The sequence below is a fragment of the Pan paniscus genome, chromosome 2 (assembly GCF_029289425.2).
Source record: "Pan paniscus chromosome 2, NHGRI_mPanPan1-v2.0_pri, whole genome shotgun sequence".
Lineage (NCBI taxonomy): Eukaryota > Metazoa > Chordata > Mammalia > Primates > Hominidae > Pan > Pan paniscus.
In genome coordinates, this window is record NC_085926.1 from 56,942,227 (window position 1) to 56,963,985 (window position 21,759).

The 21,759-nt window shown below is 42.6% G+C and overlaps 1 protein-coding gene across 5 annotated transcripts in view; it reads right to left on the minus strand.

Moving 5' to 3' along the window:
* Window positions 1–21,759, minus strand: part of ARHGEF3 (Rho guanine nucleotide exchange factor 3) — a 344,332-nt gene that overhangs the window by 227,836 nt on the left and 94,737 nt on the right. For 4 of the 5 annotated variants that reach the window (XM_034956705.3, XM_055110969.2, XM_057301996.2 and 1 more), the window contains one exon: window positions 3,470–3,536. In XM_034956705.3, coding sequence (XP_034812596.1) covers window positions 3,470–3,536 — 67 coding nt within the window. Of the gene's footprint in view, window positions 1–3,469; window positions 3,537–20,651; window positions 20,806–21,759 lie in introns of those variants that run through there. The other variant, XM_055110968.2, reaches the window with a different exon arrangement.

Here is a 21,759-nt window from a genome sequence, read left to right on the forward strand (position 1 = left end):
CCCAGCTAATTTTGGGGTTTGCTTCTGTTTTCAGAGACAGGGTCGTGCTTTGTTGCCCAGGCTGGTCTTGAACTCCTGGGCTCAAGTGAGTCTCCTGCCTCAGCCTCCCAAAGTGCTGGGATTACAGGCATGAGCCACTGTGCCCGGCCTGGATCCCTTTTCTTTGCAAGCTAAAGAGGAATGAAATTGCAAATGCTTATAATACAACGGCTTTCTCCGACACATATATAAATATGGAAAATTTGCTAGCATAGAGATTCTGAAACCTTCCTTTCTAGATAAAGAAGAAAGCAGAGTGTTCACATAAAGCATACCCTGCCCTAGAAAAGCATGCACATTCTGGCCTAACAGACCTGGGAGTCAGATTTCATTACAGAAGATGTGTCAGCTAGATGATGCCTCACATGTCTTCATCCTGACATTCTGCATCCTTCTCGTTCTTCAATTTTAATTACCATAATGACAATTACAAAGTGTGTCCTGGCTGGGAGTGAGGGTGTTTCCACTTGGTTGGGTTCCCTTCCCCAGTCCCCGACCATGTCACTGGATTACACTCTGAGGCAAAGAGAGATCAGTTTTGGCCAAGGAGGAATCTGGCCTTTGGCCAGGCCCTGAACTGTCTCCCTCTGGTATATCTTGATGTCAGTTTGTCTAATTTTACCAATAAGCCTCTGGGCCCAGAAGAAATCAAGGCAAGGACAGGAGATCAAGATAAACATCACAAATGGCCTAATCACCTAACTGACAACTTTTGCTGTTTGGGAAAATCTTGTGAGCTAGCTAAGAACTTGAGGGCTGAACCTGAAGTCAACATTGCATTGAATTCTGAAACCCACTTGGTTGCAATTAGCCAGGGGCAGGGTTGGTGTTTTTTGTTTGTTTGTTTTCCTGCAGTGAATTATTACTTTTATTTTATTTTATTTATTTATTGAGACAGAGTCTTGCTGTGTTGCTCAGATTAGACTCAGACTCCTGGGCTCAAGCAATCCTCCTGCCTAATCTTCCTGAGTCCCTAAGATTACAGGTGTGTGCCACAGTGCCCAGCAAATTAATGTGACTGTTTTGTTAGAGAGATTTGGCAAGGATGGGGCAAAGAGAGGGTCACTTAAACCAAGTATGTATCTAACAGGTTCCTTTGAGTAACAAGTTCTATAAACCAGAGTTGTGCTAAAAAATTCACAGAACATTTTTCAAGGGAAAACAGTTGAAGAGGTCTCGTGGCCATAGGTGGGATAATCAATTGTCCCAGTTAGCCTGGTTCCAGGGAATTTCATGATGTGCAGGACTTTCAGTGCTCAACCCAGGACAGTCCCCGGGCAAACCTGGATGGTTGGTCACTCCACGTGTACCCACAAGCCTTGGCTAATGACCACTGTTGGAGCAGAAGGGGAGCAATTCTGAAGGGAGGATGGATAGGGCAAGCACTGAAAACAAAGGCCTTCAAAAAGGCTAACTTGCTCACAAGAGATCTAATTTCTCTATAGTTCAAAATTGACTGTTAATGTCAGCTATTCCAAAGTGCACACAATCTACTTGGTCAACAAGGGATTTCATGATCAATGACTTCGGGAAATGCTATAAACTCCACCAATTCTCCTTATGGAGTCTCCACGTACATCAACACATCAAAGGCTCTGAGAAGCCCTGCAGTAGCGAGCATATTTAGTTTAATACACTCAGTATGTCCCAAATAGATCTGACCACACCAGCCTTTTGTACTTAATGGTTATGATCACACAACTGGATACACTTTGAGAAATGGAGATCCTACCCACAAAACCATAAATGACTTAGGAAGTGCATGACTTGCATTCAGTAAGACATGCACATCTATTTCAGAAGTCAACACATTTCTCTTTGTACTCAATAAAAAGCATATTGTAACCTGAGCTAAAATAGTTCCATGATCTATATTTATTTTTAATAAGACACTTGGAGAAAATGACTGAGATCTATACAAGATTTTAAAGTGTGAATAGAACCAGTCAGAACAGTATTAAAAAGACTAAAGGCCTGAACTTGAAACGCAATCTAAAGGTAACATGTGGATGGATGCAAGAAAAGTATTTGGTATCAGATGGATGTGAGAAAAGTATTCATTCATTCCATTCATTCATCTGACAAATTAATTAAGCATACATGTGCTAGGTACTGTACTAGGCCCAGAGATACAGTAGTGAACAAGAGAGAAAGACAAGGTTGCTACACTCTTCATGCCTGAGTCTTCCAATCTTAAATTTCAGTAAGGACTAAGCACAATAGTAAGAAACTGCAGGGGTACATAGGGGATTCAGGAACTCAGATTCAGGGGGTGGTCATGAGGGCTTCTTCCAAGAGGAGGTGATGTCAAGGCTGAGACCCAGTGGGTGAAGTGGGTAGGCCAGGAGCAGTGTGTGTAGGAGTGTGGTGCTGGGCAAAGAGAGTGCTCTAGGCAGAAGGAACATGTGCAAAGGCCTGGAAGTGAAAAAGAGCTCAGAGCATTCTCTACAGATGCAAGTTTTGCTCCTGAGGTTAGCGCTAGAATTCACTTTAGCACACAGCAGGACCTCCATACACTGTGGCTATTATTATTATTATTATTATCATCACTATTATGCTGAGGAAGACAACCTTGCATCAAGAAGTTCAATCTGACCCTTCCTATACCTCTATATCTCCCAAGCAAGGTTGATTGCTTTGTGCTTGGTCAAATTTTATGATTCCTAAAATCTGTTTAAAGCTTACAGACTTCTCCTTCTGGAAAACAAAGCTCCCTGTGAAGGCATAAATCTACAGATAAATAAACTCTACATTTCTGATTTCTTTTTTCCTTCATTGTACACTGGTTCCCTCCAGGTTCCAAAGAAAACAGCCCCAATGCCTGCCTCAGCAACCCTGACACTTCTTAGCTTCTTCACAAAATGCTTCCTGCAGCCCAAGACCCTCAGGGCAGGTGAATGTCAGCAGAAGCTTACTGGGCCACTTGAATTTTTTTTTTTTTTTTTTTTTTAATTTTAGACAGAGTCTCGCTCTGTTGCACAGGCTGGAGTGCAGTGGCATGATCTCAGCTCACCACAACCTCCATCTCCTGGGCTCAAGTGATCCTCCCACCTCAGCCTCCTGAGCAGCTAGAACTACAGGCACATGCCACCGTGCCCAGCTAATTTTCATATTTTTTTTTGTAGAGTAGCGGCTTCGCCATGTTGCCTAGGCTGGTCTCAAACTCCTAGGCTCAAGCGATCCTCCCACATTGGCCTCCCAAAGTGCTGGGATTACAGACATGAGCCACCACGCCTGGCCACCACTTGGAGTTTTTACTTAACCCACAACCACTGATTCAAGTGTGACTTCCCCAAGTGGTAAAGCACAGATGCGCTCTTGATGGAGACTTTGATTAGTAAAACCAACCCTGACAGTGTCCGTTCTGGAGGCCAAGCATGTATTCATAATAGGACATTTAACAGCCGGGGCTACCCAGGGCAACACTTACCCCTCTGAAATTCCAGGCTTTAGGAGAGGGAAACATGGGAAAGTTGTTTTGCCGCTGCCGTTTAGGCCTAGAAGAGAAAAGACAATGTATTCATTATTCAGTGGTTGGATATTCAGAGGAAGTCACTGCTTTCAAATGCAGGTTTATCAAAAAGAGAGATGCCTCAAGAAATGGCCCAAACAAGGTGGATGGAGTTTTCAACAGCTCTGCAATCTTCAGCAGCCAAATTCACCCCAAACTCCTTCTCAGTTCCCCAGCAGGAAAGTCCCAGAGTCCCTTAAAATAGCCCTTCATCTGTACAAAGTAAAATAAAATCTAACACGCAACCTGGATGCAATAAAAAAGTCAGACCAGACTCACAATCTTTGTCTTGAATTTTCACATGGACGCAATTCCCACATGGACACTATCAGGAGATGTATAGCTTCAGCTCAGCCTGGAGCTCTCCCTTGTCACACAGACATGTTGGCGAGTTCCAACAAGGGGTACATTTGAGCTCCAGGTTTTTAAAGCAACCATCAACGGGACATTTAGCCCCCGCCTAACAAGCTGAAACTGGTTTCCTCACCTGTTAACCTCTCAACATGAATCAATTTCCTTAGAGGCAGTGGAGGGAGCTTCAAGACAGACCAGCACAAAGAGACTCCAGGCACACCAGAAGCACCTTATTTCTGTCTCCTAATCAAATTTTGTAGCTGCCAATATAACTACAGGAATACCTTTTTCAATATTTTTATGGATAAATTACTCCTCTAAAACATGTGATGTCTGTCAATATGGATATTCAGATTTCATGTTTGCTGAAAAGTATCTCTGAAAAGCATCCACCTTGGACTTTTCCTGGGGCTTTAGTCACTGATGTACCAAAAGGCTGGCCAGGCGCAGTGGCTCACGTCTGTAAACCCAGCACTTTGGGAGGCCGAAAAAGGCAGATCACTTGAGGTCAGGAGTTCAAGACCAGCTTGGCAAACGTGGTGAAACCCCATCTCAACTAAAAATACAGAAATTAGCCAGGCATGCTGGCGGGCACCTGTAATCACAGCTACTCGGGAGGCTGAGGCAGGAGAATCGCTTGAACCCGGGAGGCAGAGGTTGCAGTGAGCCGAGATTGCACCACTGCACTCAGCCTGGGTGACAGAGCGAGACTCCATCTCAGAAACAAACAAACAAACCCCAAAAGGATGGTTACACAATAGTCACTTTTACCTTGACCTCTCTGCTGTAATCAGCAATAATGCAAGGCAGAAAGCATGTAGTGACCAGTGTACAGGCTTTGTGGTATGTTAGAGCTGAGTAAAAATCTTGATTGGCTCTACCATACAAAAGAGATAAAATACAAGGTAATTACAATAATAGCAGCAACTAACCAATAGAGCACTTTAAAAAGCATATGCTAATATTTTACATAGTTAATCCCATGACTCTCACCCTGTGAGTTAGGATGCATTATTGTACCCATTTTATAGATAAGAGCACTGACGCCTAGGGATATTAAGTGCTTTGATTCTGATCACACAGATGAAATCAGGATTCTTTTCTTAGTTGTCTGACCTCAAATACCATGGTGTTTATTAGCGCTGTGACTCTGAACACAAGGCTTAATTTCTTGAGCTTTGGTTTTCTTACATGCAAAACAGGGGAAATAATACCCTCTGTGTTGAGTCAAGATGAGATGAGGACTCTAACTCTGGTTCTGTCATTGCTAAGTTTTTACCAGCTGTCAGTGTGGTGCCCCTGTCCCCCTTTCTCTCTCAACACCTAGCTCCAAGAACAGCATTCAACCCAGGATGCAGGGCTGACACAGAAGAGCCAGGTCAACTCACCAAAACTATGGGAACTCCCACCTGATGTGCCTTTAAACCAGGCCCCCTCCTGCCTCAACCTCCTCTTCACCCACACCTAAGCAATAAAAACCCAGGCTAATAAGATCGCAAGACAGAGAACATGTGGGTGGTTATTTATGTTTCATACCCTTCTCCATTAAGTTACATGTTGGCCTAAGTCCTTCTGAAAATAAATGTCTGTTTTAAAACAAAATTTTTGGATTTCAACAATACTTCTCCCTGGATACCACTCCCTTCCCTCTCAGTCATAACTGGGCTTTGCTTTCCTAACTATTTGATGGAATTCATTGCTTCTAAAGTAACAATATATACCAGAACATTCTGAGTAAATGTGTCTTTGTCTTATATGTTGCAATCCACAGAAGATCACACATAATGTTAATTATCACAATAATTAACACAGATTCAATTACAGATGTGCCCAGGACTAAGCACTTTAGGTACTCTTAAGTCTCACAATAATCTTATAAGGTAGCTTATTATGTTATAATGTAAATACATGACATACAGACAGCATTATAATGGTGTTATATAACATTTTATACACAATATATTATAATGGCATTACATACATTTAAATAAATAATCTTACATCATAATTTTATATAACATTATGTAATATGATATAATGGGAACATTGTCACTACTGCATTTTATAGATGAGATAAACTGAGGCTCAGAGAGGTTAAACCACATGCCAGAAGTCACACAGCTATTTGGTGGCCAATTTGGGATTCAAACCCAGATGTGTCTGACTCCAGATCCAGAGGATGCAGTCCCTCTCACATGAAGAGAAGCCCCCCCAAACAGGGCAAAGCATACCCCTGAAAGAAAGCTGCCTGGGGGTTCCTTGTGGGAGGGCAGCAACTTAGCAGGGCTTCCCACCATCAGGCCTCATAGCCAAAGAAAAAGCATCAGAGCATATCTGTCCATTCGGGACACTGTTGGGCAACTTAAGTGTCCCTGTGTCAGCTGGAGAAGCTGCCAGGAGACCTACCGAGAGAAGGGCTGTCCCTAATTGTTAGCTCCCACCTTCCTCTCATCCCACCACCATTCAGGCTTCCGGTCATTCACATTAGCTACAGTCTCTCTTAACAATTCTAGGCCAGGCACAAGACTCATGCCTGTAATCCCAGCATTTTGGGAGGCCAAGGTGGGAGGATTGCTTGAAGGCAAGAGTTCAAGACCAGCCTGGGCAACATAGGGAAACACCATCTCTACTAAAAATAAAAAAAAATTAGCTAGACATCGTGGTGCCTGCCTGTAGTCCCAACCACTTGGGAGGCTGAGGTAGGAAGATTGCTTAAGCCCAGAAGTTTGAGGTTGCAATAAGCTATGATCATATTACTGCCCTCCAGCCTGGGTGACAGAGTGAGACCCTGTCTCTAAAAATAATAATAAATGTTTGAAAATTATATCCTGATACCATAATAGCCTCCTGATAGTTTCCTCCTTCTCCCCAGCCAAACACTACCACCCAGGTGGCTTTAATGCACAGATTCAGGGAAGGAGAACCATACTGATGAGAAGGCTTCTTGATGAAGCTGGTGAAGGATCCTAGCAGCATAAAGTGCACCATCACGGAAGCACCAACACCAGGTCCTCACCAAAGGAGGGGCCTCTCAGTCCTGGGTATATTTCTTCTATTGTAGAAGCAGTATTTTGCACAATCAGCAAAAGTCCAAGTGAGAAAATAGCACTTGATGCTGCAGGTTTCCCAGACACAAAGACACTCAGCTGAGCTTCTGAACAAGGCTTGGAGGGCTTGTCTATCGTCTGTGTCCAGCCCTCAGGCTCCTCATGTGAGCAGGCTGTGCATGGTGTACACACATGGTTACAAAGCACAGCCTTCTGTCTAGGCAGCATTTCCCAGTGTCTCACAGATGTCACAAGGATAAGTATGACCACTTCCATAGAGGGATTCACAGGAAAGCCAGGGATGGGTGAGCAGCAAGAGAGAAACTTCCAAGATTGTTGGAGGGGTTGGAGTTGGGGGGCTGCTATCGTGGAGGGAGGTTACAACCCTACAAAAGGTGGGAAAGAAAAGCCACAAGCTCCCCACCCTTGGGAAAGCTCATAATAGAAATTGAGAAATGCCCACAGTAGCAGAGAAAAATCAGCATTCAAGGTTCAGTTAGGGAATGATCTCAAATTCAAGTGTATGTGTCTGGAATCAAACAGAATAAGGTCAGCAGCAATAGGCCTTAGGGTTAGTGCAGAATTTATTTTCCCACCATGTGAAAACAAATGTGACTGTTTCTCGTCACCTTGAGAAGAGGTTTAGCGACCACTTATACAACAGCTTCTTAGTATGGGTTCAGAATTGAACATGTATTTAGACTGCTCCTGCTGTCTGCACACTGTGTGGGGCTCAGAACATGGTGTTTAGGGAAGAGCCAGCTTGGGTTTCTAATAGTGGCTCCCTCCCTTTCTTGGTGGGGGACTTCAAGCAAGTTCCCTACTCTCTACTCCCTCTGAGCCTCCATTTTCTCATCTGTAAAGTGGGGCTAATAATCCCTTTTCACAAAATTGAAGGAATAAATTCATGTACTAAAAAAAATGGCTAGCAGGGAGTCTGGCACTTAGTAGGTACTCAAATTAGCTATTATCATTATGAGAAGACTCCTTCTTTAACCCAGTAAGGGTAAATGTTAGTTACCATTATCATTGGTGAGGCTCATATTGGAGGGCCAATGAAATTTACATCTCACTCTTAAGGACTGGGTAAAATATACACAAAAGAAAACAAAGGCTTCAATGTGTTATGAATATTTGTTTTAGATAACAACATGGCCACAAATCTGGACCTGAGGTAACCATGAAAAGAGACTTCTCTTTAATTTCCTAACTCCACTTTCCCTTCTCAAAGACTACCACCTTTGTCAGCAAGTTGTATATGTTTTAAATATTTTACTGTCTGAATTCTTAATCCAGAACATCTTGCTAACAAAACTTTTTCGTCTTTTCTCATTTTACCTCTCTTTATCCATCAGAACAATTGTAGCATTACTAGAAAAATCAAACAGCTATACTTTTTAAGAGAAATCTGTGCTGAATGTGGTACCACCTGTGCCAGGTATTTTTATTCTGATTGAACCACTTAAGAAGATAATGGCTTCTTTCACTTAAATATCTTTTTAGTTTCTGTTTTTAGGACATAGTTGATGAAAGAATGGCAGGTGTTTAGCCAGATGAAGACCCAATTCTTTGTGGAGAAGCTCACTGTGAAGAGGTAGTTTGCAGAACAGAAAGCTCATCACTTTGGCCTGTCTCTCTCTTGAACAAAGGGACATCCCAATAACGTTTCTATGGCTCAATGAGTCACACTCAGCTTCATTCTACTCATGCCATGGCTGCAACTCCAACTCTTTATTTCCTCATAAATTACGGGAAAAAAGAATCACAGAGGCTGCATGCGGTGGCTCATGCCTGTAATCCCAGCACTTTGGGAGGCCGAGGCAGGCAGATCACCTGAGGTCAGGAGTTTGAGACCAGTCTGGAAAATATGGTGAAACCCCGTCTCTACTAAAAAAATGCAGAAATTACTGTACATGGTGGTGCATGCCTGTAGTCCCAGCTACTCGGGAGGCTGAGGCATGAGAATCACTTGAACCCGGGAGGCAGAGGTTGCAAGGAGCCGAGATCGTGCCACTGCACTCCAGCCTGGGTGAAAGAGCAAGACTGTCTCAAAAAAAAAAAAAAAAAAAAAAATCACAGAACCTCAGAAATGGTCAGCTGGTACAATTTCTCAGTCACTAGCTGAATCCTCTTTGCAGCAGTCCAGCTGAGAATGGCCCCTTAAAGACAGCCCTCACCTTTGGAGAATGGGTCTGTACTCTACTCGTGGGAGCTCACCCACTAATTTATTCACCAATATTATTGAGCAGCTACTACATGTCAGGCATGGTGCCAGACATTAGAGATCAGCAGTGGACAAGAAATTCAGTTCCTGCTTTCATGTCCTCACAGGGCATTCAGATCCACCCTCTTCCCCTCCAAAAAATTACAACATGGCAAATTGCTTTTTTTTAAGTGGTAGTGAGGAGTGCCGCAGGGTCTTGACCAAAGTTTGAGGAGCCAGAAAGACCTCCCAGAGAAAATGAGGCCTCTCTGAGACCTAACAGAGAAGAAGGACTCAACAGGTGATGAGAAAAGGGAAAAGTAGGCCAAGCCAAAGGAAAACCATGCTAAAAAGGCAGAAGGGAAAAGACAAACAAAATAGACATTAAATAGATAAAACTGGCCAAATTCAAAAAGAGGTGGAAAGGACACTAATAAATACTGTTATGAATAGGGTCACATAACTACAGATTAAATAGCAATTAAAATTTGAAGCTTCTCAGTGCTTTGGGTGGCCAAGGAAGGAAGATCTCTTGAGGCCAGGAGTTCCAGACCAGCTTGGGCAACATAACAAAACCAACTCTACAAAAAAAATTTTTTTAATTAACCAGGCATGGTAGCATGAGCCTATAATCCCAGCTACTCAGCAGGCTGAGGTGGGAGGACTGCTTGAGCCTAGGAGTTCAAGGCTGCAGTCAGGGATGATAATGTCACTGCACTCTAGTCTGGGCAACCATAAGAAGGCCCCATTTTAACAAATAAATAACGACTACAATAAGAATGTTATCAATAGTTTTATGGCATTAAATTTGAAAACTTAAAGAAAATGCAGAAATCCCTAGGAAAATATAACTTATTAAAACTGTCCCAAGAAGAAATAGAAAGCCTGAATAGCCTTATAATTAATAAAGAAATGAGAGAAAATGTCAGGCCCAGACAGTTTAACTAATGGATTCTATCGAACTTTCCAAAGAAAAAACAAAAACCAGATCATTTCAATCTTATACAAACTTCTATAGAAGATAAAAAGCATCAAGAGTTAAGAGGTAAATAAAGGAGAATATAGCACATGTGAAGAACTGGAAGAAGTATGACAACTTTAATGTTTATTGATAAGGAAGTAGATTAAATGAAACTACAATCTTTTTTTTTTTTTTTTTTTGAAACGGAGTCTCGCTCTGTCGCCCAGGCTGGAGTTCAGTGGCACAATCTCGGCTCACTGCAACCTCTGCCTACCGGGTTCACGCCATTCTCTTGCCTCAGCCTCCTGAGTAGCTGGGACTATAGGCACCCGCCACCACGCCCAGCTAATTTTTTGTATTTTTATTAGAGATGGGGTTTCACCATGTTAGCCAGGATGGTCTCAATCTCCTGACCTCATGATCCACCTGGCTCGGCCTCCCAAAGTGCTGGGATTACAGGTGCGAGCCACTGCGCCTGGCCACTACATTCATTTTTATAGTGGAAGATCATATAGAACTATATGGTAATAAAAAAGCTCAAAAAAAGAAAAAAATGAAAATCCAAGTTATAGGAGATATACATGATATGATATGATATGATATTATTTAGAAACACACAAAATACTACTCTATTATTTATAGTCATATATATGTAATAAAAATGTAAAAACTCCAGATGTTAAGACTATTTCAACCAGAGAGGAGTGATTACCTCCAGGGAGAGAGGGAAGGTATAGGGCCTGGGATGGAGCACACAAAATTTGAAGCAAATATGGCTAAATGTTGGATGTATAGTGGGTACAGAGATGAATGCTATATAAAGATACAGAATTAGGTCCGCATATGTAGGATGAGGGCCCTGGAAGGGCACAGCCCAACTGTTGACAGTGATTGATTACATAGCTGGGGTGGTATATAGACAGCATAAATGTGGACATTATCCTTTATATTATGTATTTCTTAGTCTTTTACTATGAAAATATATTGTGGATTTATTGCATATAATGAACATAATGCAGATTATAATAACATATATTAGCTGGTGGGGAAGGAGGCAGAAAGGCATGAGATGAGGCTGGACAGGTGGGCAAGCCTGGACAGGGAAGCAGAGTCAGGGATTTGGCCATAGGGTGATGGGGCTCCACTGAAGCATGGAGTGACATGATGAGATTTGCCTTTTAGAAAGATCTCTCTGGCAAGGGAGGGGAAAAGAGAGTCAGGGGTCCAGAGTGAAAGCAGAGATAAGCTGGAGGCTACTGCAGACAATATATATATAAACATTATATTATATATAATATATATACTGGTACTATAATTATATATTATATATACAATTATATATAATATATATTATATTATATAATATATGTTATATATAATATATATTATATATTATATATTATATTATATATTATATTATATATAATATATTATATAATATAATATATAATATATTATATAAATAATATATTATTTATAATATATTATATATAAAATATATTATATATTATATTATATTATATTTATTATTTATTATTATTAATAATATTTATTATATATAAAATATATATTTTATATTATATATAAAAATATATATTTTATATATATATATATATTTTTTTGAGACATGGTCTTACTCCATTGCCCAGGCTGGAAATGTAGTGGCGTGATGATGGCTCACTGCAGCCTTGAACTCCCCAGCTCAAGTGATACTCCTGCCTCAGCCTCCTAAGACTACAGGCACACACCAGCACAACTAGCTTTTTTTTTTTCTGTAGAGATGGGGTCTCCCTATGTTGCCCAGGATGGTCTTGAACTCTTGGTCTCAAGCAATCCTCCTGCCTCAGCCTCGCAAAGTGCTAAGATTACAGGTGTGAGCCACCATACCCAGCCTATTAGTCACATTTTAAAAGTAAAAAGGAATAGATAAGTTTAGTTTTAATAGTATAGTTTATTTAACCCAGTATATCCAGATATTATTGAACACATAATCAATAGGAAAAAAATTGTTAGAGATACTTTATTTTTTTTCACACCAAGCCTTCAAAATCCAATGTGTATTTTACACTTATGACACATCTTCATTGGCACCAGCCATGTTTTAAGTGCTCAGTTGTCACATGTGGCATGTGGCCATCATATTGAACAGCACAGTTATAGAAAAATAAGGCATTCCGTTTCCAATAACCTCTGACTGTGAAAATCCACTGCTCCATGTCTTAGCAGTTGGTGACAACCAAAATACATAAATTGAGAACCCCTGCTAAAAACGATGCATTCTCCAAAAGGATCTTAGTGTCCATCTGAATTCAGAAACGTTAAAAGGACAAAATATTTTACAAAGGCTTTAGAAAGGTAGTACTATATCTGTAAATACCAAATCATCTTTAGGTCACAAATGTATAAAGATCTACTTGAACAAAGCAACAAATGAAATTCTTCCCCTAAATAGGTAATATCCCAAACACATACATGTGCATAGTTTGCAAATAATATAGGACTACCCTATTCAAAACAATTCCAGAATTAACTAGAGATGAGATCGAAATGATTTTTTAAATCCATGAAATTATATTTGTAGTTCCTCTTCTGTAAAACGCTTGTTCAGTTCATTTGCTCATTTATATAAAGAAGTGTTCTTTTTTTCTTATTGATTGATCAATAAGAATTTTTCATATATTCAGGACATAGCATGTAGCAATGTGTCTGGCACATGGCTGGTATTCTAATAACCCTATTGAAAAGGTACATATAAGGGCCGGGCGCGGTGGCTCACGCCTGTAATCCCAGCACTTTGGGAGGTCGAAGTGGGCAGATCACAAGGTCAGAAGATCAAGACCATCCTGGCCAACATGGTGAAATCCCATATCTACTAAAAATACAAAAATTAGCTGAGCATGGTGGCTCATGCCTGTAATTCCAGCTACTTGGGAGGCTGAGGCAGGAGAATTGCTTGAACCAGGGACCGAGATCGCACCACTGCACTCCAGCCTGGGTGACAGAGTGGGACTCCGTATCAAAAAAAAAAGAAAGAAAAAGAAAAGGTACATATGAAACGTTCATCAACTAATGGATAAACAAAATGTGATATATCCATACAACAGAATATTATTCAACCATTAAAAAAAGAATGAAGTACTGATACATGCCATACCATGGAAGAATCTTGAAAACATGCAAAGTGAAAGAAGCCAGACACAAGGGATACATATTATATTATTCCATTTATGTGAAATGTCCAGAATAGACAAATCCATAGAGTCAGAAAGTAGATTAGCTCCAGAAGCTGGGGGAAGAGGAGGAATGAGGAGTGACTGCTTAATGAGTACACAGATTCCTTTTGGGGTGATGAAAAGGTTCTGGAATTCGATAGTGGTGATGGGTGCACAACCTTGTGAATGTACTTAATGCCATTGAATTATTATACATTTTTAAATAGTTGAAATGGTAAATATGGTAATGGTTTAAATGGTTACAATGGTAATATTTTATGTGTATTCTACTACAATTTTTGAAAAGTGAGGGTGAAATAAAAATATTTTCGGGCAAAATAAAAGAAACATATTTAATGGAAAAAATCCACATGGAATAATGATGTGAAATAAAATCCTATTAACTACTCCAGAAGAGAAAATTCGGTAAATAAGCTGAGAAAGCAAGCATTTTAATGTGGCCTGGGATTTGATGGAAGCGGCTTAGTGGTGGAGTTTTATCAGTACTTGTGAGAAATCAGTCCTACAAGTCCATTTCTGAGACATATATTTACTTGAGTCACTCAACGATGATAAGAACTCCCACACCTTCTGGCTTTCTGCATGTCCTCCCACTCCCACTTCCCCCTCCCACCCCTGCACTGTCTCTGTGCTCAGAGATTCAGCAGCAACAGCTGGTCTGTCTTCTGCTCCCACTTAAGAGCCATTTTGCTGTGTTCCCCTTCTGTATTTTAGCTTCCTGCGAAGCTTGTATCTTTAGAACAACTTTTCATGCGTGCAATCTCCCAGAAGAAGAACTGCAATAGTCACTGTCAGTGCTTCCTGAGTGCTGCCATACAGGGGCGGCTTCGCCCAGTAGTTAAAAGCACAGAAGCTGGAGCCGGCTCTGCAACTCACCACCTGTGTAGCGCTGGACAAGTGACTTAATATCTCTGATCCCTAGTTCCTCCATCTGTAAAATGAAGGTACTAACAAGACCCCCCTCTCACAGGGCTGTTGTGAGGAGCAGAGGAGTTAATATACGTAAAGCTCTTAGTGACTGGAGCACAGAAGGGACCCTGTAAGAGAGCCCTCTTCCAGGGAACCAGCTCTGGAAAGCCAGGGACTATCTGGTTTAGACTCGCTGCTGTCACTGCACTCCTTGCAGCTAATAGGAGCTTAATAAATAATGAGAATGAATTCATGGTGCGGCCCTCAGTAAGTCTGTGGTCACCAATACACAGGGTAGGCTTCCATACACGATGAAAGAACATGAATACAACATACGCACTTCAGAGAGAAACAGAGAAGAACATCCATAGTGGAAGCCATCTCATGGGGTCTTCTAAGCACCCGGCAGGGACCCCGAAGCAAGCCTGACATGGGGCTGTGGATCTGTATTCACCCCAGTCATCTCCTTTTCCCCAGGCCTCTCTCAGGCCGTGCTGGATCCTTTATAAATAAGCACTTTTGGAACAAAAAGGCCCTCAAATGCCAACCAACTTCTCAGTCTGGTCTGGAGCTGTCCAAGTGAACAGCATTGAAGAGGATACCGGCCATGAGGGATTTAATGAGAGATGGACAGTCAGGCCCCAACATGACCCTTTCCCAGGGCTTTTAAGAGCACTTTGGGTTAAGGCTGGGCGCGGTGGCTCACGCCTGAAATTCCAGCACTTTGGGAGGCCGAGGTGGGTGGATCATGAGGTCAGGAGATCGAGACCATCCTGACTAACACAGTAAAACCTCATCTCTACTAAAAATACAAAAAAAAAAATTAGTGGGCATGGTGGCGGGCAACTGTAGTCCCAGCTACTCGGGAGGCTGAGGCAGGAGAATGGCGTGAACCCAGGAGGTGGAGCTTGCAGTGAGCTGAGATCGTGCCACTGAACTCCAGCCTGGGCGACAGAGCGAGACTCCATCTCAAAAAATAAAAAAAAATTTTAAAAAGCACTTTGGGTTATACATGATTTTCATCTTAATAACCCCCCCTGGTGTGGTTCCCTTGTCTCCTCATCCAGGAGAGAGTATCTGCCCCACAGCACATTCATATCCCAGACACTCCTGAGAGACCTTATCTCATCGTAACAAACGCACCAGGACTCCTATCTATTTCCTTATTTCAAGTCCATGGATGGGCCTTGGGTTGCTCATTCACATTTCTGTGTGTTGGTCAGCTATGATAAACACTTCTAGAACCAATTCAGGCCACCACAGAGAGAGAACGGTAACCCAAGGTGGTCAGAAGCATGGGCTCTGCAGTCTCCAAGACCTGGGTTCAAGCCCAAGTCCATCAAATTACTTTGGACAACTTATACAACTTTCCCAGTCTTCAGCTTCCAATTTGAAAATGGATATGATAAGACTTAGACCTCCTAGGGTTGCTTTGAGAAGTAAATAAATAATTCCTATAAAGCACTGCGCCAACTACCTGGTTCACACCAAGTACATAATAAATGTTGGCTTTAAACATTTGCTGAGTGTCTACCATGTGCTAGGCATTATTTTAGGCATAGGGATACAGCAGAGGAAAAAATATAGTTCCTCTTCTCTCAGAGCTTACATTAGAAGGTGATAAATTCTATGGAGAAGGACAAAGCAGGGTAGGGGATCAGGGGTGGTGGGAGTAGCTGATATTTAGTATGGAGTGCCCAGGGCAGGCTTCTCCCTGCAAGAGCTGGAAGCCTGTCTTAGGTGGACAGGATAGCTCATGCAAAGTTCCTGGGGCATGGCTGAGGGGCAGCAAGACCAATATGGCTGGAGTGGGGTAAGCAGTGAGCAAGAGTGGAGAGTCACAGAAGGAGCTGAAACCAGATGGCAAGGGTCTCACAGATTACTGCAAGGTCTCTGGATTTTAGTCCAGGGGAGAGGGGAGGCCACTGGAGGATTCCGAGCAGAAAACAAACCTGACCTAAGTTTTAAAAGGATTGCTGTCAATGTTGTATGGAGACAGAAGCTCCAGGTGGCGAGATGGGGGCAGGGAGGAGGTGAGGAAGTTCCTACAGCAGCCCAGATGAGGGATGGCAGGGACTTGGAACAAGATGGTGGCAGTGGGGGTGGTGAGGAGTAGTGGAATGGTGAACAGTTTTTTTTTTTTTTTTTTTTGAGATGGAGTCTCGCTCTGTCGCCCAGGCTGGAGTGCAGTGGTGCGATTTTGGCTCACTATAAGCTCCACCTCCTGGGTTCACACCATTCTCCTGCCTCAGCCTCCCGAGTAGCTGGGACTACAGGCGCCCGCCACCACGCCCGGCTAATTTTTTTGTATTTTTAGTAGAGATGGGGTTTCACCGTGTTAGCCAGGCTGGTCTCGATCTCCTGACCTCGTGATCCGCGCGCCTCGGCCTCCCAAAGTGCTGGGATTACAGGCGTGAGCCACCGCGCCTGGCATGATGAACATATTTGAAGGCAGGAATAACACTATCTACTGTGGATTAAGTACAGAAGGTGAAATAAGAGCAGTAAAGGATGCTGCTCTAAAGAAGTTTAACCTGAACAATGGGAAGATAGCAAAGGGCTATGGGAAGAGCAGATTTGGGGACAAAAATCAAGAGCAGACATGTAACATTGAAATAGTATGGACCTCCAAATAGAGATGTGGAATTAGCTGCTAAATATAAGGAGACTATTTTCAGAAATCATCAGCTTGCAGACATGAGAAGAGCCCCATGAGGGTAGGAGGAAAACCAAGAGAGGGACAACGCGGAGGCCAAGTGAAGACAGTGCTTCAAAGAGGGAGACTCTACTATTTCACCAAGCAGGAGGATGGAGAGGTGCCCACCAAATTTGGCAAAGCAGAGATCCCTGGTGACTTGACAAGAAAACATTAGTGAAATGGAGAAAGAGAGCTTAGAGATACTTGTCCAAAGATACCTAAGAAGCATTATTCGTATAAAATATAAATTGACAGAGAGCTTAGGTATTGGTCAGTCCACCGAAGTCATTAAAATATGAGCTCCAACCAGACTAGGCAAGATAGCGAAAGCCTGTCTCTACAAAAAATAAAAAAATTAGACAGTTGTGGTGGTGCATACCTGTAGTTCCAGCTACTTGGGAGGATGAGGTGGGAGAATTGCTTGTGCCCAGGAGGTGGAGGTTGCAGTGAGCTATGATCGCACCACTGCACTCCAGCCTGGGCGACAGAGCGAGACTCTGTCTCCAATATATGTATATATTGAGCTCCCTGAGAACAGCCACTTCATTATCTTTTTAACATTTTATCCCCACCCTCTAGACATATGGTAGATGCTCAATAACTATTTGTAAGACTTTTTTGAACTTTCTTGACATTTGCAGCCAAATGGTACAGGCCAATGGGAAATTTCCATCCCTAACAGTATGGTGTGGAAGACAATGAGGAATATAATATACTAGTTATATAAATATCGAATTTTTCATGCTCTTCCCTTAACTAAAGAAACTAAAATTAACACTACTTGGTATTTCTTCAGCATACACACACAAAAAAAGTGTTTCCCAGTGACTACCTCATTTGGCATTCTGATCTGCATCATCAGCGGATAGATGGCAGCACCAAACTTCAAACATCTAAGCTCACTGTCAGCTGGTCTAATTAGCAAAAATTACAGAACATTTTTGAAGGGATGTTTTGTAAGAGGTCTTCTGGAAATCTAATTTAAGAAAATCAGTTTTCCATATTCAAAGTGCTGACCCGCAAATGTTTCTGAAGTGTCCAGAAGTTGCTTTTAAAAGCAAAGGGATCATTCTCCCTCTCCCCTCCCCCTGCCCCCCACATCCATCTGAATCATCGCACGTTTTCAATGGCAAAGGCTTCATTACATCCTAAGGAAATCCACATCCTGCACCTCCAGGTCACAGCCTGGCAGAGAGCAGCCTCACGTCCCTCCGGAAAGGATAATTAGTTTTCTACCCTTTAATCAAGGAGCAGCAGATTGTTATTTTTCTAAAGTTTTGCCTGGGGAGAGCCTGTTCTTTCCCGAGAGTGTATTTTTCTAACCAGGACTCCTTGTTTGTGCTCTGCCTTCCCACGCACCGACACTGAGGGCCCCTCCTCCTTGTTTGAAATAAGACCAAAGCTCTCCACTGATGAGACGGATGTGGGATCAGGTCATGGGCTCCCTAACTCATCAGCACCACTGCCCATTATCATATGGACGGGGGGTACCCTCAATCTCTCTGTCATAGAGAATGTTGTCAAGGGTTCACTGTTTAAAAAGAACCAGTTCTGGCCGAGTGCAGTGGCTCACACCTGTAATCCCATCACTCTGGGAGGCCGAGGCAGGCGGATCATTTGAGGTCAGGAGTATGAGATCAGCTTGGCCAACATGGTGAAATTCCGTCTGTACTAAAAATTCAAAAATTAGCCGAGTGTGGTGGTGCTCACCTGTAGTCCCAGCTACTCGGGAGGCTGAGGCAGGGGAATCGCTTGAACCCGGGAGGTTGAGGTTGCAGTGAGCCAAGATTGCACCACAGCACTCCAGCCTGGGCAACAGAGCAAGACTCTGTCTCAAAAAATAATAATAATAATAAATAAAAAATAAAGAACCAGTGCTTACAGAAGGCTCACTGTGTCATAGCCAGACACTGTTCTGAATGCTAAATAAATACTAACTCATTTTGTCCTCAAAAAACTTTTATGAGTAGATATATTTGTTACTCCCACTTTACAGGTGAAAAAACTGAGGCTCAGACAGGTTAAGTGACTTGCCCAAAATCACACAGCTAGTAGGCATCAGAGTGGGATTCAAACCCAGGCAATCTGGCTCTAGAGTTGATGAACAGAGAAACAGATGTTAAAACCATTGCAGAAGCAGCGACAACAGAGGAAAGGAGATGGAAACTCAAACGCTTACTATGTACCAGGCGCAGAGCCAATACTGAGTTGGTTCTCTTTACATGAAGTGTAACAGGACTTTAAAAAAAATAATAAAAACAATAAAGATCAGAGATTAGTCTTATTCACTGGTTTTTCTACATCTGCAAATAAAAATATCCATGGAGATTAATGGTAAACTTTTCTGTGTGCATATTATACTTTTAATAGAAGGGTAATTTCAATTTAAAACATTTAATGGTTCAGTTTTCTTAATATTTTAAAGAGATTTCGATCAAATAATCAACGCTTAGAAGGTGTTTTTTGTTGTTGTTGTTGTTGAGACAGAGTCTTGCTCTGTTGCCCAGGCTGGAGTGCAGTGGCGCAATCTTGGCTCACTGCAACCTCCACCTCCTGCGTTCAAGCAATTCTTCTGTCTCAGCCTCCCGAGTACCTGGGATTACAGGCGACCACCACCACGCCTGGCTAATTTTTGTATTTTTTAGTAGAGACGGGGTTTCGCCATGTTGGCCAAGCTGGTCTTGGACTCCTGACCTCAAGTGATCTGCCGGCCTCGGCCTCCCAAAGTGCTGGGATTACAGGTGTGAGCCACTGCATCCGGTCAATTCATGTTTTTCAAATCCTAGAAAACTCTTTACTCAAAAATTATATCTCTAGATACCATACTTTACTAGTTTCTATCAAACAGGTACTCCATAAGGGCTTCTTGCCCTGGGAGGAGCAGAAGAAAGTCTTTATATTTTATTCAATACTATATTGATCAGAAACTAATAAATCCATATGTAGGTGGCCCAACCCCTCCAAAATGAACATTGCAATCTTAAAAGTGGGTCCTCAGATATGGGCATTTATAATAAATGTTCTGTTGATCCTAACAGTTTAAAATGCCAAAAATTCTTAAATTAGCCAGCATTGCTTAAAGCAGTTTATTGACTCTAATACAGGACCCACCACAGTCTCCAAGGTAATTAGATGCTCCATAAATGCTGTTTTTGGCAGTGACTGGGGCCACACATAAAAACATGTTTATTCCCAAACTGTCAGTGAAATGTGGGAGTGGAACTGCGTCAGGCTTGTTAGAGCTCATGTGGTAGAAAGGAAGGTAATGTCAAGGCCACTGATTTCAGCACTGCACCAAACAGCAAGCCACCATGCTGAATCCTGGCAGACCTCAATGACGGCTAAAAAAAGGGAGTGGCGGGTATGAGGTAATTCTGAGTAAAAGAGGGTAATATTAGTACTATTTTCATACTACTACTACTATTCGTACTGTGCTTTTTATGAGGATTAACTCATTTAATCCTCACGGGGGCCCTGTGGAATAAGGGCTGTAACAGATGAGGAAGCTGTGGCACTGAGAGCTTAGATTTAGAAATGCCTCACAGCTACTAAAGGGTAAGGCCAGACAGCCCAATTCCAGGATCCTGCCCCAGAGCTCCACCAAGTTGCATCAAGATTTATCTGGCCACCTAATCCACAAGAGCCACAAACTGGGGCAAGAAAAATGACTATGATTATCAGCTACGTGCTACTTACCAAATATTTCTATCAAACATGGTCCATCTAAAGCACAGGGCAGAGCAAGCCCCATTCTCTTGGGCCCCTCACTAACTCCCAGCTCACCAGATGGGCTCCTGGGAACAGGGCCAGCACTTGCATCAGCGTTGCCATAGCTGCCGCCATGGCAACCACCCTTTATGACCCAGGCAAAGATGCTCTTCTCACTCACTTGGGAGCCCTGATTCTGGGATGCAGCCCTTGGAGAGACATGTCCTTTTACCTGCCCCCAACTTGCTCAAAGTCTTTATAACACTGGGAACCAATGGGAGGTTCCCCAGGTCCCTGGACACATCTGGACCAGGCCAATAAATACACAGGCTGACAGGGAGATGGGGCTCATGGAGAGATGGTGCAGAGAAATGGAGATTTGCAAAGTGAACAGCTAACATCTCCAGGGGACTTGGCGCCTGGCGGGGCTGGAATTGAGTTCCAGCTGGCTATCTTGTGGCCCTAAGCAAATGGGTTCGGCCTCTAGGAATCCATGTCTTAGACTATGAAAAATAGGAATAATATTAGGTTTTACACCTCACAGAGCTGTTGTGAGGTTTAAGTAAACTCAAGCACACAAAGTACATAGAGAGTAGAAACTGGCTGTGACTATCACTAAGGCAATGGTGCTGGGACTGTCAAAAGAGTAGAAGCCCCTCAGCCTCCCGTCACTGCCCTTCCAGCTCAACAGCCTGACAGTAGAGACAAAAAGCAATCCTGTCAACAGACCAGACAAGGCCAACAGATCCATATACACCCTGCTGAGCGCAGGGAGACATGCCAGCATTCAGTGGGGACCCCAGGTGCAGTCACCCCCGCCCCGTACTAGGCTACATGGCTTCTCTGAAAAGATAAATTTATCAAAATAAGCCTACTACCTTTATTTGACAAAGATGTCACTGGACAAAACATCTTTTAACACACGAAAACCATGAATGAACCTTCAGAAGTCTTTAAAGTCAAATGGATAGCACTCAAAAATTTCTAGAAGATTCTGGAATTATCATTCCCATACTGTCAGCAGTGGTGATTTCTCAAGGTTAGGATTGATCCGGGGAACTTGCACGTGCCATGTCACACGTTCCTACACTGTCTA